The sequence below is a fragment of the Haliotis rubra genome, unplaced genomic scaffold (genome assembly GCF_003918875.1).
Source record: "Haliotis rubra isolate DU_JTF1 unplaced genomic scaffold, ASM391887v1 Scf269, whole genome shotgun sequence".
Classification (NCBI taxonomy): domain Eukaryota; kingdom Metazoa; phylum Mollusca; class Gastropoda; order Lepetellida; family Haliotidae; genus Haliotis; species Haliotis rubra.
In genome coordinates, this window is record NW_025766769.1 from 894,060 (window position 1) to 907,034 (window position 12,975).

The 12,975-nt window shown below is 43.3% G+C and overlaps 1 protein-coding gene across 1 annotated transcript in view; it reads right to left on the reverse strand.

Moving 5' to 3' along the window:
- The window catches only part of LOC124280516 (pachytene checkpoint protein 2 homolog), a 33,064-nt gene that overhangs the window by 15,707 nt on the left and 4,382 nt on the right, over nucleotides 1-12,975 (reverse strand). The window contains exons 2-7 of the mRNA XM_046716471.1: nucleotides 10,045-10,210; nucleotides 7,202-7,381; nucleotides 5,668-5,758; nucleotides 5,370-5,506; nucleotides 4,054-4,140; nucleotides 446-552 (exon numbers count right to left, since the gene is read on the reverse strand). Coding sequence (XP_046572427.1) covers nucleotides 446-552; nucleotides 4,054-4,140; nucleotides 5,370-5,506; nucleotides 5,668-5,758; nucleotides 7,202-7,381; nucleotides 10,045-10,210 — 768 coding nt within the window. The remainder of the gene's footprint in view (nucleotides 1-445; nucleotides 553-4,053; nucleotides 4,141-5,369; nucleotides 5,507-5,667; nucleotides 5,759-7,201; nucleotides 7,382-10,044; nucleotides 10,211-12,975) is intronic.

Here is a 12,975-nt window from a genome sequence, read left to right on the forward strand (position 1 = left end):
GATCTGGTCAATCCGTGGCCTAGATTCTACATGGCATTATCATACCTCTTGATCTGGTCAATCCGTGGCCTAGATTCTACATGGCATTATCATACCTCTTGATCTGGTCAATCCGTGGCCTAGATTCTACATGGCATTATCATACCTCTTGATCTGGTCAATCCATGGCCTAGATTCTACATGGCATTACCATACCTCTTGATCTGGTCAATCCGTGGCCTAGATTCTACATGGCATTATCATACCTCTTGATCTGGTCAATCCGTGGCCTAGATTCTACATGGCATTATCATACCTCTTGATCTGGTCAATCTGTGTCCTAGATTCTACATGACATTATCATACCTCTTGATCTGGTCAATCCGTGGCCTAGATTCTACATGGCATTATCATACCTCTTGATCCCGTCAATCTGTGTCCTAGATTCTACATGGCATTATCATACCTCTTGATCTGGTCAATCTGTGTCAGGAGAGCGTTGACAACCCGTATAGCATCTGATGGCTCACTCCCTGACAGGGCACTCTTCCTGGCTGACGTCAAGCTCTCTACCTGCACAACATTGACAAGACCAGCTTCATGTAAAACACAGTCAGGTAAATACATCACCATTCTTTAATGCTTCATGTCAAGTATGATCAGCTTCATGTAAAACAGTCAGGTAAACATCACCATTCTTTAATGCTTCATGTCAAGTATGATCAGCTTCATGTAAAACACAGTCAGGTAAATACATCACCATTCTTTAATGCTTCATGTCAAGTATGATCGGCTTCATGTAAAACACAGTCAGGTAAATACATCACCATTCTTTAATGCTTCATGTCAAGTATGATCGGCTTCATGTAAAACACAGTCAGGTAAATACATCACCATTCTTTAATGCTTCATGTCAAGTATGATCAGCTTCATGTAAAACACAGTCAGGTAAAAACATCACCATTCTTTAATGCTTCATGTCAAGTATGATCGGCTTCATGTAAAACAGTCAGGTAAATACATCACCATTCTTTAATGCTTCATGTCAAGTATGATCGGCTTCATGTAAAACACAGTCAGGTAAAAACATCACCATTCTTTAATGCTTCATGTCAAGTATGATCGGCTTCATGTAAAACACAGTCAGGTAAAAACATCACCATTCTTTAATGCTTCATGTCAAGTATGATCAGCTTCATAAGACAATATTTACTTATATGAATAAATGCAATAAACTGTGTTTGTTTCAATATCTTGTGAAGTCTATGAACCATAACAGTTTTGGTCTTCAACTGCTGCCTTGCTCTCAGCCTGGACGTGTCCTCTTGGAGCCAGCTGTCAGGACTACAAGTGACAAAAACCCAGCTGGTCGTTGCACCCTGACTGTGTGGATCATTGCTCGTGTTACTGTGGCAGCCATTAAACTTCCATGTCCCTTGATGGGATCTGAACCACTGTCCTGATCCGAGGTTGGACTACTTGTTTACATGACCAAAGTGGTTAACCTCGCCAGCAAGCTGCCAAAGTAAGGATGTTATCTGCGGAATGACTCCGGGTCCTGCTACACTGTAACCACTGGGCTTGTTACTGGGTCCTGCTACACTGTCAACCACTGGACTTGTTATCTGCGGAATGACTCCGGGTCCTGCTACACTGTCAACCACTGGGCTTGTGCGGAATGACTCCGGGTCCTGCTACACTGTCAACCACTGGGCTTGTTACTGGGTCCTGCTACACTGTCAACCACTGGACTTGTTATCTGCAGGATGACTCCGGGTCCTGCTACCGGGTCCTGCTACACTGTCAACTACTGGGCTTGTGCGGAATGACTCCGGGTCCTGCTACACTGTCAACCACTGGACTTGTGCGCAATGACTCCGGGTCCTGCTACTGGGTCCTGCTACACTGTCAGCCACTGGACTTGTGCGGAATGACTCCCGGTCCTGCTACACTGTCAACCACTGGACTTGTTATCTGCGGAATGACTCCGGGTCCTGCTACCTGGTCCTGCTACACTGTCAGCCACTGGACTTGTGCGGAATGACTCCGGGTCCTCCTACACTGTCAACCACTGGACTTGTTACCGGGTCCTGCTACATTGTCAACCACTGGACTTGTTATCTGCGGAATGACTCTGCGTCCTGCTACCGCGTCCTGCTACCTGGTCCTGCTACACTGTCAGCCACTGGACTTGTGCGGAATGACTCCGGGTCCTCCTACACTGTCAACCACTGGACTTGTTATCTGCGGAATGACTCCGGGTCCTGCTACCGGGTCCTGCTACACTGTCAACTACTGGGCTTGTGCGGAATGACTCCGGGTCCTGCTACACTGTCAACCACTGGACTTGTGCGCAATGACTCCGGGTCCTGCTACTGGGTCCTGCTACACTGTCAACCACTGGACTTGTGCGGAATGACTCCCGGTCCTGCTACACTGTCAACCACTGGACTTGTTATCTGCCGAATGACTCCGGGTCCTGCTACCGGGTCCTCCTACACTGTCAACCACTGGGCTTGTTATCTGCGGAATGACTCCGGGTCCTGCTACACTGTCAACCACTGGACTTGTTATCTGCGGAATGACTCCGGGTCCTGCTACACTGTCAACCTCTGGACTTGTTATCTGCGGAATGACTCCGGGTCCTGCTACACTGTCAACCACTGGACTTGTGCGCAATGACTCCGGGTCCTGCTACTGGGTCCTGCTACACTGTCAGCCACTGGACTTGTGCGGAATGACTCCCGGTCCTGCTACACTGTCAACCACTGGACTTGTTATCTGCCGAATGACTCCGGGTCCTGCTACCGGGTCCTCCTACACTGTCAACCACTGGGCTTGTTATCTGCGGAATGACTCCGGGTCCTGCTACACTGTCAACCACTGGACTTGTTATCTGCGGCATGACTCCGGGTCCTGCTACTGGGTCCTGCTACACTGTCAGCCACTGGACTTGTGCGGAATGACTCCCGGTCCTGCTACACTGTCAACCACTGGACTTGTTATCTGCGGAATGACTCCGGGTCCTGCTACCTGGTCCTGCTACACTGTCAACCACTGGACTTGTTATCTGCGGAATGACTCCAGGTCCTGCTACCGGGTCCTCCTACACTGTCAACCACTGGACTTGTGCGGAATGACTCCGGGTCCTGCTACACTGTCAACCACTGGACTTGTTATCTGCGGAATGACTCCGGGTCCTGCTACCTGGTCCTGCTACACTGTCAGCCACTGGACTTGTGCGGAATGACTCCGGGTCCTCCTACACTGTCAACCACTGGACTTGTTACCGGGTCCTGCTACATTGTCAACCACTGGACTTGTTATCTGCGGAATGACTCTGCGTCCTGCTACCGCGTCCTGCTACCTGGTCCTGCTACACTGTCAGCCACTGGACTTGTGCGGAATGACTCCGGGTCCTCCTACACTGTCAACCACTGGACTTGTTATCTGCGGAATGACTCCGGGTCCTGCTACCTGGTCCTGCTACACTGTCAACCACTGGACTTGTTATCTGCGGAATGACTCCGCATCCTTCTACCGGGTCCTGCTACACTGTCAACCACTGGACTTGTTACCGGGTCCTGTTACACTGTCAACCACTGGACTTGTTACCGGGTCCTGCTACACTGTCAACCACTGGACTTGTTATCTGCGGAATGACTCCGCATCCTTCTACCGGGTCCTGCTACACTGTCAACCACTGGACTTGTTACCGGGTCCTGTTACACTGTCAACCACTGGACTTGTTACTGGGTCCTGCTACACTGTCAACCACTGGACTTGTTACCGGGTCCTGCTACACTGTCAACCACTGGACTTGTTACCGGGTCCTGCTACCGGGTGCTGCTACACTGTCAACCACTGGACTTGTTATCTGCGGAATGACTCCGCATCCTGCTACCGGGTCCTGCTACACTGTCAACCACTGGACTTGTTACCGGGTCCTGCTACACTGTCAACCACTGGACTTGTTATCAGAGTAATCCAGACAGGAGGCAGATTCTTCACTGTGACCCAAACATGTGTTACAGATAAAATTAGGATGATTGATCAATATGACTGACATCTTACCTCATCTATGAGAACAAAGACCAGGGATTCTGGATCATTGATGAGTTCCTGAATCTTCTGGAACATCTTCATCACCAGCTTCCCACTCTGCAACATTCAGTGATGATGTACACACACTGTGGCAATACACCACACTTCAAACAAAAAACTTGCAAAACCTTCAGTGGCACCTCACACTTGCTAAATTCTAAATAAAAAATCACAGTTGCAAAAGCTTATTTGGACTTCACAATTGCTGAGGCTGAAGTTGGACTTCAAGAACTCAGGACTGAGTTCTGCTTTACACTTGTCTTTCAAACTTGCTAAAACTTGAGCTGTAATCTGTTCTTGAGTAGCATCTTAAACTTGCTGAAGCTTATGTTGTACTTTAAACCTGCTATAGCTTATGTTGTACTTTAACCCTGCTGAAGCTTATGTTGTACTATAAACCTGCTAAAGCCTATGTTGTACTTTAAACCTGCTAAGGCTTATGTTGTACTTTAAACCTGCTAAGGCTTATGTTGTACTTTAAACCTGCTAAAGCTTATGTTGCACTTTAAACCTGCTAAAGCTTATGTTGTACTTTAACCCTGCTAAAGCTTATGTTACACGGTAGTTTAAACTTGGTAAAGCTTGTGTTATATTTTAAACTTGGTAAAGCTTGTGTTATACTTTAAACCTGCTAAAGCTTGTCGAGTTGTCTTCAAATCTCATGCAATATAAGTGGCAAGAATTAAGCATATCTAGATTGACAGAAACCTAAAGTACTGCATCTTAGTTGTCCAAGGTCCTGTGATTAGAACCGATTTTACCCTGATGACGTCAAAACACAAGGTGCAAAAAGGTTGTACCTATACTGAATTAGCTTACAATTGTACACATGTAATCCCTAACCTTCCTTTACTTGAAACCGCCCCCGTGGTGTAGTGCTTAGAGCGTCCGCCCGGAGAGCGGAAGGTCGCGGGTTCGATCCCAGGCCGCGTCATACCAAAAGACGTTAAAATATGGTACTTGTTGGTCCCTGCCTGGCGCTCGGCATTAATGGGTACAACAAGGACTGGTCGGCTCCGAGTCAGTATAATGTGTCTGAGTGGGGTATTCATGCTTCAATGCGGCATGGTATCTCAGTGGGCTAGCACTATAAAACCAGCTTAAGTCTGGGCTAGTACAAGCAGCCGCACATACACCTACACAAGCATGCACATTGCATATGAGCGAAATATTCTCAAGCAAGACGTTAAACCCAATTTCACCTCACCTCCTTTACTCGATTATACTAAATTCACCACCAATGTGAAATACACAAGTTAACAAATGTTCAGAATATTTCCGCTAACCTCTGAGAACCACTTGGAGAACAAACTGTGACTGTTGACCTCGATCAGCTGACCGTATGTGTATCGATCCGACAGTCTTATGGTCAGTTTCTGTGCTAGGGCCTTACAGAGCGATGTCTTTCCTGTACCAGGAGGGCCTACAGAGAAGAAAAATGTCCAAGATTATACACAAGAGAGAAAGAGACATAACCAGGAATAACCAAAATTCAAATCTTTGATCAGAGTTTTCAGGCATGTCCAAGGGATGCAACTCAACAACAAATTAAGGCGCCTTAGGTGACAATATGAATGTACTGACCATGAAGTAAAACCACTCTGTTCCAGGTGATGATGTTACTGTCCACTGCTCGGTCAGAGAACAGCAAGGTGGTTGTGGCATAGTTTAACAACTGAAACAAACATACATTGGCTAATATATTCAAATTCCCACGTCAGTCTCATTACTGACATTGGTTTGATTCTACATGCTTAAAGCTATTGATATTTGCTGGGATTATCAGGTTTGAGTTGGCATAAAAACAATGATGGTCCTTTTAGTCAGCGATTCAGCATTTATTTCTGTACTCAGCATGATGAGGGTAGACCCCATTGCTCCTATCCAGCAAGGCACTCGCATATCACCTCACATCACCATTATATACACCAGGCACTCGCATATCACCTCACATCACCATTATATACACCAGGCACTCGCCTATCACCTCACATCACCATTATATACACCAGGCACTTGCATATCACCTCACATCACCATTATATACACCAGGCACTTACATATCACCTCACATCACCATTATATACACCAGGCACTTACATTTCACATCACCTCCATCACCATTATATACACACCAGGCACTTACATTTCACCTCACATCACCATTATATACACCAGGCACTCGTGATATCACCTCACATCACCATTATATACACCAGGGCACTCAGCATATCACACCAGGCACTCACATCACCATTATATACACCAGGCACCTTAGGCATATCACCTCACATCACCATTATATACACCAGGCACTTACATATCACCTCACATCACCATTATATACATATCGTGATATCACCTCTCACATCACCATTATATACATCGCAGGCATATCACCTCACATCACCATTATATACACCAGGCACTTGCATTTCATACATCACCTCACATCACCATTATATACACCAGGCACTCGTGATATCACCTCACATCACATCACATATCACCTTCACCATATACACCAGGCACTTACATATCACCTCACATCACCATTATATACACCAGGCACTCACATATCACCTCACATCACCATTATATACACCAGGCACTTACATATCACCTCACATCACCATTATATACACCAGGCACTTACATATCACCTCACATCACCATTATATACACCAGGCACTTACATATTCACCTCACATCACCATTATATACACCAGGCACTTACATATCACCTATACTGGTTGATAATGGATAAACATAAGGACCACACAGTCTTACCGGTACACCGACATACCGCAATACGCTTTTCTAATGATACCATTGCAATACTTTTTCTGAGAATCAGATGGGTAATCAAATAAGCTGATGTTTCCTATCATAATTAATTGATATTACAATAGAGGGTTGCTGCTTTTTGTGCCTCTGTAGAATTTGAAGTTATTCATATATGCTGAAATTTTTATCTGGATATCGATAATATTTGTGAATGAAGGTGTTCAAGTATGTCAGGTTCTGCTGAATTGTTTAGGCATGTAAAGTTGGAAGTTTATTCAAATTCTCAAAAGCTAAAGCTAATACAGCATGTTCAATGCATCAAGTGATTCACCTTTGCCTTGACCTCTTCATCAAATACAAGACTGTCCCACACGCCATGGAAATCAGCAGACGGCAGGAGCCAGTGACTGGCAGCAGCCAGATCTTCATCATCGATCTCTTCCTGGCCGGGTCCATCTTCATGAAGTTGGAACACATGGATGTGGAGTATACACGAAGTCAGGTCGATAGCCTGGAACACAACAATTACATCAAGGTATATTCAACTCAGGTCGATAGCCTGGAACACAACAATTACATCAGGATATATTCAACTCAGGTCGATAGCCTGGAACACAACAATGACATCAGGATATATTCAACTCAGGTCGATAGCCTGGAACACAACAATGACATCAGGATATATTCAACTCAGGTCGATAGCCTGGAACACAACAATTACATCAGGATATATTCAACTCAGGTCGATAGCCTGGAACACAACAATTACATCAGGGTATATTCAACTCAGGTCGATAGCCTGGAACACAACAATTACATCAGGGTATATTCAACTCAGGTCGATAGCCTGGAACACAACAATTACATCAGGGTATATTCAACTCAGGTCGATAGCCTGGTACACTACAATTACATCAGGGTATATTCAACTCAGGTCGATAGCCTGGAACACAACAATTACATCAGGATATATTCAACTCAGGTCGATAGCCTGGAACACAACAATTACATCAGGGTATATTCAACTCAGGTCGATAGCCTGGAACACAACAATTAATAGGGATACATTCAAGTCAGACTCCAGTCTGTGCCACAATAGTAAGAGTAGCCCAAACTGGCTCTAAGCAATATTTCCAGTTGATTCCAAGAGTTCCAATAGAAGCTGTGTTAGGTTCAGCCCTCCACCAAGTATATAAACTTGATGACTGATGTCGTTAAACCCTGAGCATTTCAATTTTTTAACCACAGATTGTACATTTTTAAGTATTTATCCCATCTCACATTATGAACTTTCTGTTTTTCTTGCAACGACTTGTAGTAAAGTTGTCAGTCTAAAACACCTCACCCAAACACTCCCCAGAACCATCTATTGTTCTAGGCAGTCAAAGGTATCACACAAAGATGTGAAGAGAGAGATGGAAAACTGAAGGGTAAAGCAGTTATCTCCAGCAGGACTGGGTACAGGATTGATACACCACTGTGGTGTTGTCCAACTGAGTCAAAACAACTTTGATTCTGTCATCTACCAGTGTACCACTGAAGATGTCGATGGAGGGATGACGGTAAACAATCTGTCTGAGTAACAGGTGTATGAAGACCTGAATCAGCAATAGTTGACGGTGTCTCCTGACAGTGAGAGATTGAGCTGATGTAATCAGGTCCAGGAGCTCTTTGCACTGACGTAGAGATCACGCATGATAACAAACATCTCCCTTCAAATACGGCCACAATAAATTGAAGTCGCTGGGTCGGAAACAACTTCTGAAGATTGACGGTCCATCCCAGCTAATGGTACAATCTTGTGGTGAAACAAAGCCAATTCTTAGGCATCTGGGGGGACTGCAAGAGCTGGAATTCAGTCATCGTTGTATGTTGCAACAATGATCTTCCTCCGATGAAGGAACTGAGTGATAGGCTTCACGATGCAAGAAAAGAGCCACGGAGCCAAAGAGATGGCAAATGGGAGGACCTTCAGCTGGTAGTGTACTCCCTGGAAGATGAAACAAAAGAAAACGTGATGGGCTGGGAAGATTGGCACATGAAGATATGCATCATGGGGGATCCAGGCTGATCATAAACTCTCATGGCTTGATGATTATGCAAATGAGCGCAATGGAGACCATCTGGAAGTGCAGAAGAGGTTGTAGGTATCAGGCATAGAAAATCTTCATGTTAAAGATCATTTGCAACTAAAGAGTCCTTCTTCGAAATGAGAAAGATCAGAAACAAAGCCAGGGGTGTCAGGTGAGGGACCTTAACAACTATCACTGATTTCTGTAATAATATACCCAAGATTGATGTAGTGCCGTCAACTGGACCTCAAAATACTGACGATGAGCCGAGTTTCAGGGCAGGGGATTGACAGATTTCTGACCAAAGACTTGCTGAAACATCTCCCATGTCCCTGTAGACGTGAAAGGAGTCACAAAGATCAGAGTTCTGAGGGACAGTGGCGAAGAGAGTCTTGCATATGTATCTTCTGAAGCTTCAGGAGACCTGCCACTGGGCATCCTTCCCCACCTTACAAGAGACCATGCAACATAGGTTATATTTGGGATTACACTTTCTTAGTAAAGCACAGATTCTAGTACTTTTGTTGGGTTGAGCCCCATCCGGGACCTCTGCTTCTGATCACCAACAGATAACCATCTAAATGAATCAATTAAATAGATGAATGGTTCCGCTGCAGACAGAGCATCATCTGGATGTCCACATCAAATTGAGGCGAAGCAATCAAGGCGCCGATCCTATGTGAATTCTTTCTTAGAGAACCTCGGAGTCAGTAAACCATCTTGGTCCAATGGCTGTGTTGAGTGTAATACTGTTGAGATCCTTGTCCTTCATAATAAAGATGTAGCCATGTCAGTGGATGAGGAACTTTAAGATATTCCACATTCCAAATCAGTGTCCATGAGGGATCGATGTCCTTTATGCTGGCTCAAGGGGATGATAGGTTGTGACCCGGATCGATGAATGATCGGAGAGCCCAGGCTGCAAAGTAGTCGCAAGATGAAGGCAAAGATGAAGAACAAGGTGTTTAAAAAGGCTGAAAATTTTGTTCCCTGTTGTTTCCATTCCATGGTTGTAAGAACAAGAGAAAGTGCATTACATAAAATAGGATAAGTTTTAAAAGATTTATTAAATTTAACATGTACAAAAGATGTTTCAACATACCTTTCGACCTATGTCTGCCAGATCGGTATCACACAAAGATATTGACTTGACATGCTCAGTCAGGAAAGCATCATCGAACTCTGTCACAGTGAAGTCTCCATAAGCAACCTTCTGTTTCCTCAATGCAGCCAGTACGTGTTCTTGAACCAGAGACACTCTGGCAGTGCTAAAAGTTCATAGAGAAGTATCTGAAGTTAACCATGTTTAAACAAGCCTTCTTCAGCCTGCTTCCTCAAGTAGTCAGACCCCAGAACCCTGTGTATATTCCTGATCAACACACTGCCAGGTACACATGTGTGAGTGGAGGCTGCTACAGAGAGTTTTCTCATCTCTTTTGTGGCAAGTATGAACCAAACACAGGAATACAGGGTTCTGTAAGTGTTGTCAATCTGAATATGACTCTTGTTTTCTGTGACATGTGAGAAAAGCACCAAATTCCAAGTATGAGTGAATGAGTGCATATGGCTTAATGCTGTGACAGCAAGTTATCAGGTATTTGTGGTGAGCACACATGGAGAATGTTCAGTTATCATATTTTCATAGGGCTCACTTGTCTAGACATTTCATGCTCTAAATAAACAAAGGAAATCTGTGCACAGGTTCAGTTGTTCAGTTCAACCTTTGATATCTTAATGAATACACAATGCCTTTAAGAAACTGGTTAATATAACGAAATGGAAGTCTGACAGCTGGTAGTCTAGATCACTTAATTTGGATACAACCTCTGACTGTTTAAACATATGACAAAGGTAATGCTAACCCAGATAGTTAACAAACAGTGATATTGCATGTGTATCAGTGTATGCATTACGTTTTGGAAATTGATACAGAATGCCATGGACATAAATCCAATGATAGAAATTTCAAATGAAACTTGAAAGTCCAGGGATCCTTCTTATAACTATAATAAGCCTACTTTCAAAAATATAAACTTGTAGCAGTCCCTAAATTAAAACACATGTCCCATAGAGGAAGACGTCGAGTACCACTCAACAAGGTTCTCAGCTTATACCGGTATGTGTATTTTCCATGAGTTATAGGCTCTCTGCCCATCAAAACAGCATAGTTAATGCACAGGCCCTATGATGATGAGAACCTTGTTTAAAGAACCAATGGGCCTCCCTTAATTTAGACAAATTTGAAAGACATACCACATCATTCACTCAATAACCGACATTACCTGACATGATGAACAGGTGTATACTGTTATTATTGCACGGTGATCAATAATGACATCCCTGTTTGCTTCTAACGCATTGGTGAGTAAGCTAGCCTCTATGTACGACAGGAACCTTGTTAACAGATTTAGATTAGATAGGATAAGGAGTTGGTATAAAGATATTATACATATAGATGCGGGATAAACGTGCTCAGAAATATATATTCTATTGCAGTTGATCATATGTGCTGTGATTATGATTGGGATGTGTACTCATATTTATTCAATATATTACCCCCTAATCATTGTAAAAACTGTAAATTTCATTGAGTGGCATTTTAGGAGTTGGGAAGAGGTAAACAGATTTTAAGATAGCTAGGTTATCGAAATCAGAAATGTCACTTTTTCCATATAGAATTGTGTTTAAGCTGTACCCATTTTTGTAATATACCGCATCATTTCTTAACACAGCGTAGTTTGGACAGACAAGCAAATGAGAAGAAATAATGAGCAGAGTCTTCATAGTTGTGGCCACAAGAGCAAGATGATGTTGGAGATATAAATCTTTCATATTTGTGCGCATTAAGGTCACTACATTCAAATCGGAGACGAGAATGTAAGATTTGACAAAATCTGCTACCGAAATTTAAGTCAAAATGACTGTAGATATTAGAATCATTTAAAAGTACATTTTTGAATCTTGATAGGCACAGTGATTCTCTATGTTCAGCCGGTAATGAATTCCATAATATAACAGTATCTGGAAGAAAGGACCTCGCATAATTTACAGATTTACAGTTTATAGTCTGATGATTTGAATCACAGCGTAGATTATAACCAACGATATCTGATACTCTAGGCGGAACAAAGTTACTAAGGTAACTTGGCGTAGTGTTATTAACCATTTTGTAAAACATGGTCATTTTATGAAGGTACCTTCTAAAAGGTGAAAACTGAAAAAAGTTCTTAATCAGTAAATGAATAAACAAAACTCAACATGAACGCTTTTAGATAATATGTGTCAATAAATAATGTAAAACCTTTGTACACTTTTTTTCTGTTCGGCCCATATGACTATTAATAAGGCCCTTTTGACATGGCCCATTTGACTTTTTCCATCGGCCCTTTTGTCCTTCGGTCCATTTGACTATATCCCATTTTAGGGATGGGGATGTGGGATACTAATTGTTTGGAAAAGTAAACTGCATTACTCCTGTATCATTTGCTCAAATTACAATTGTTCTCTAAACATAAAACATTTCTTTTGATTACAACATACTACAGACAGAAAGAGGCCAGAATTCATTTGACCAGATGCAATTTATTCAATCTTGTTCACCAATCCCAATTCATTTTTTATGAATAAAAATAAGTTTAAACCATCTCTGTCAGTTGTGACTCTAAGAGGTAGTTGTGTTGAGGCTTGGGTAGGTTGTCGGCCTATTATTCACATTAAAGACCCCTTAATGATCCTTAGGTTTATCAAGGTTAAGTATTGTCTGTTGTCCACCAGTACACAGAGCCACACCCAGTAGTCCAGTAGCCCTGCTACAGATCAGTGAGTCAGTGTTGTCTGTTGTCCACCAGTATACAGAGCCACACCCAGTAGTCCTGCTACAGTCAGTGAGTCAGTGTTGTCTGTTGTCCACCAGGACACAGAGCCACACCCAGTAGTCCAGTAGCCCTGCTACAGATCAGTAAGTGAGTGTTGTCTGTTGTCCACCAGTACACAGAGCCACACCCAGTAGTCCAGTAGCCCTGCTGCAGTCAGT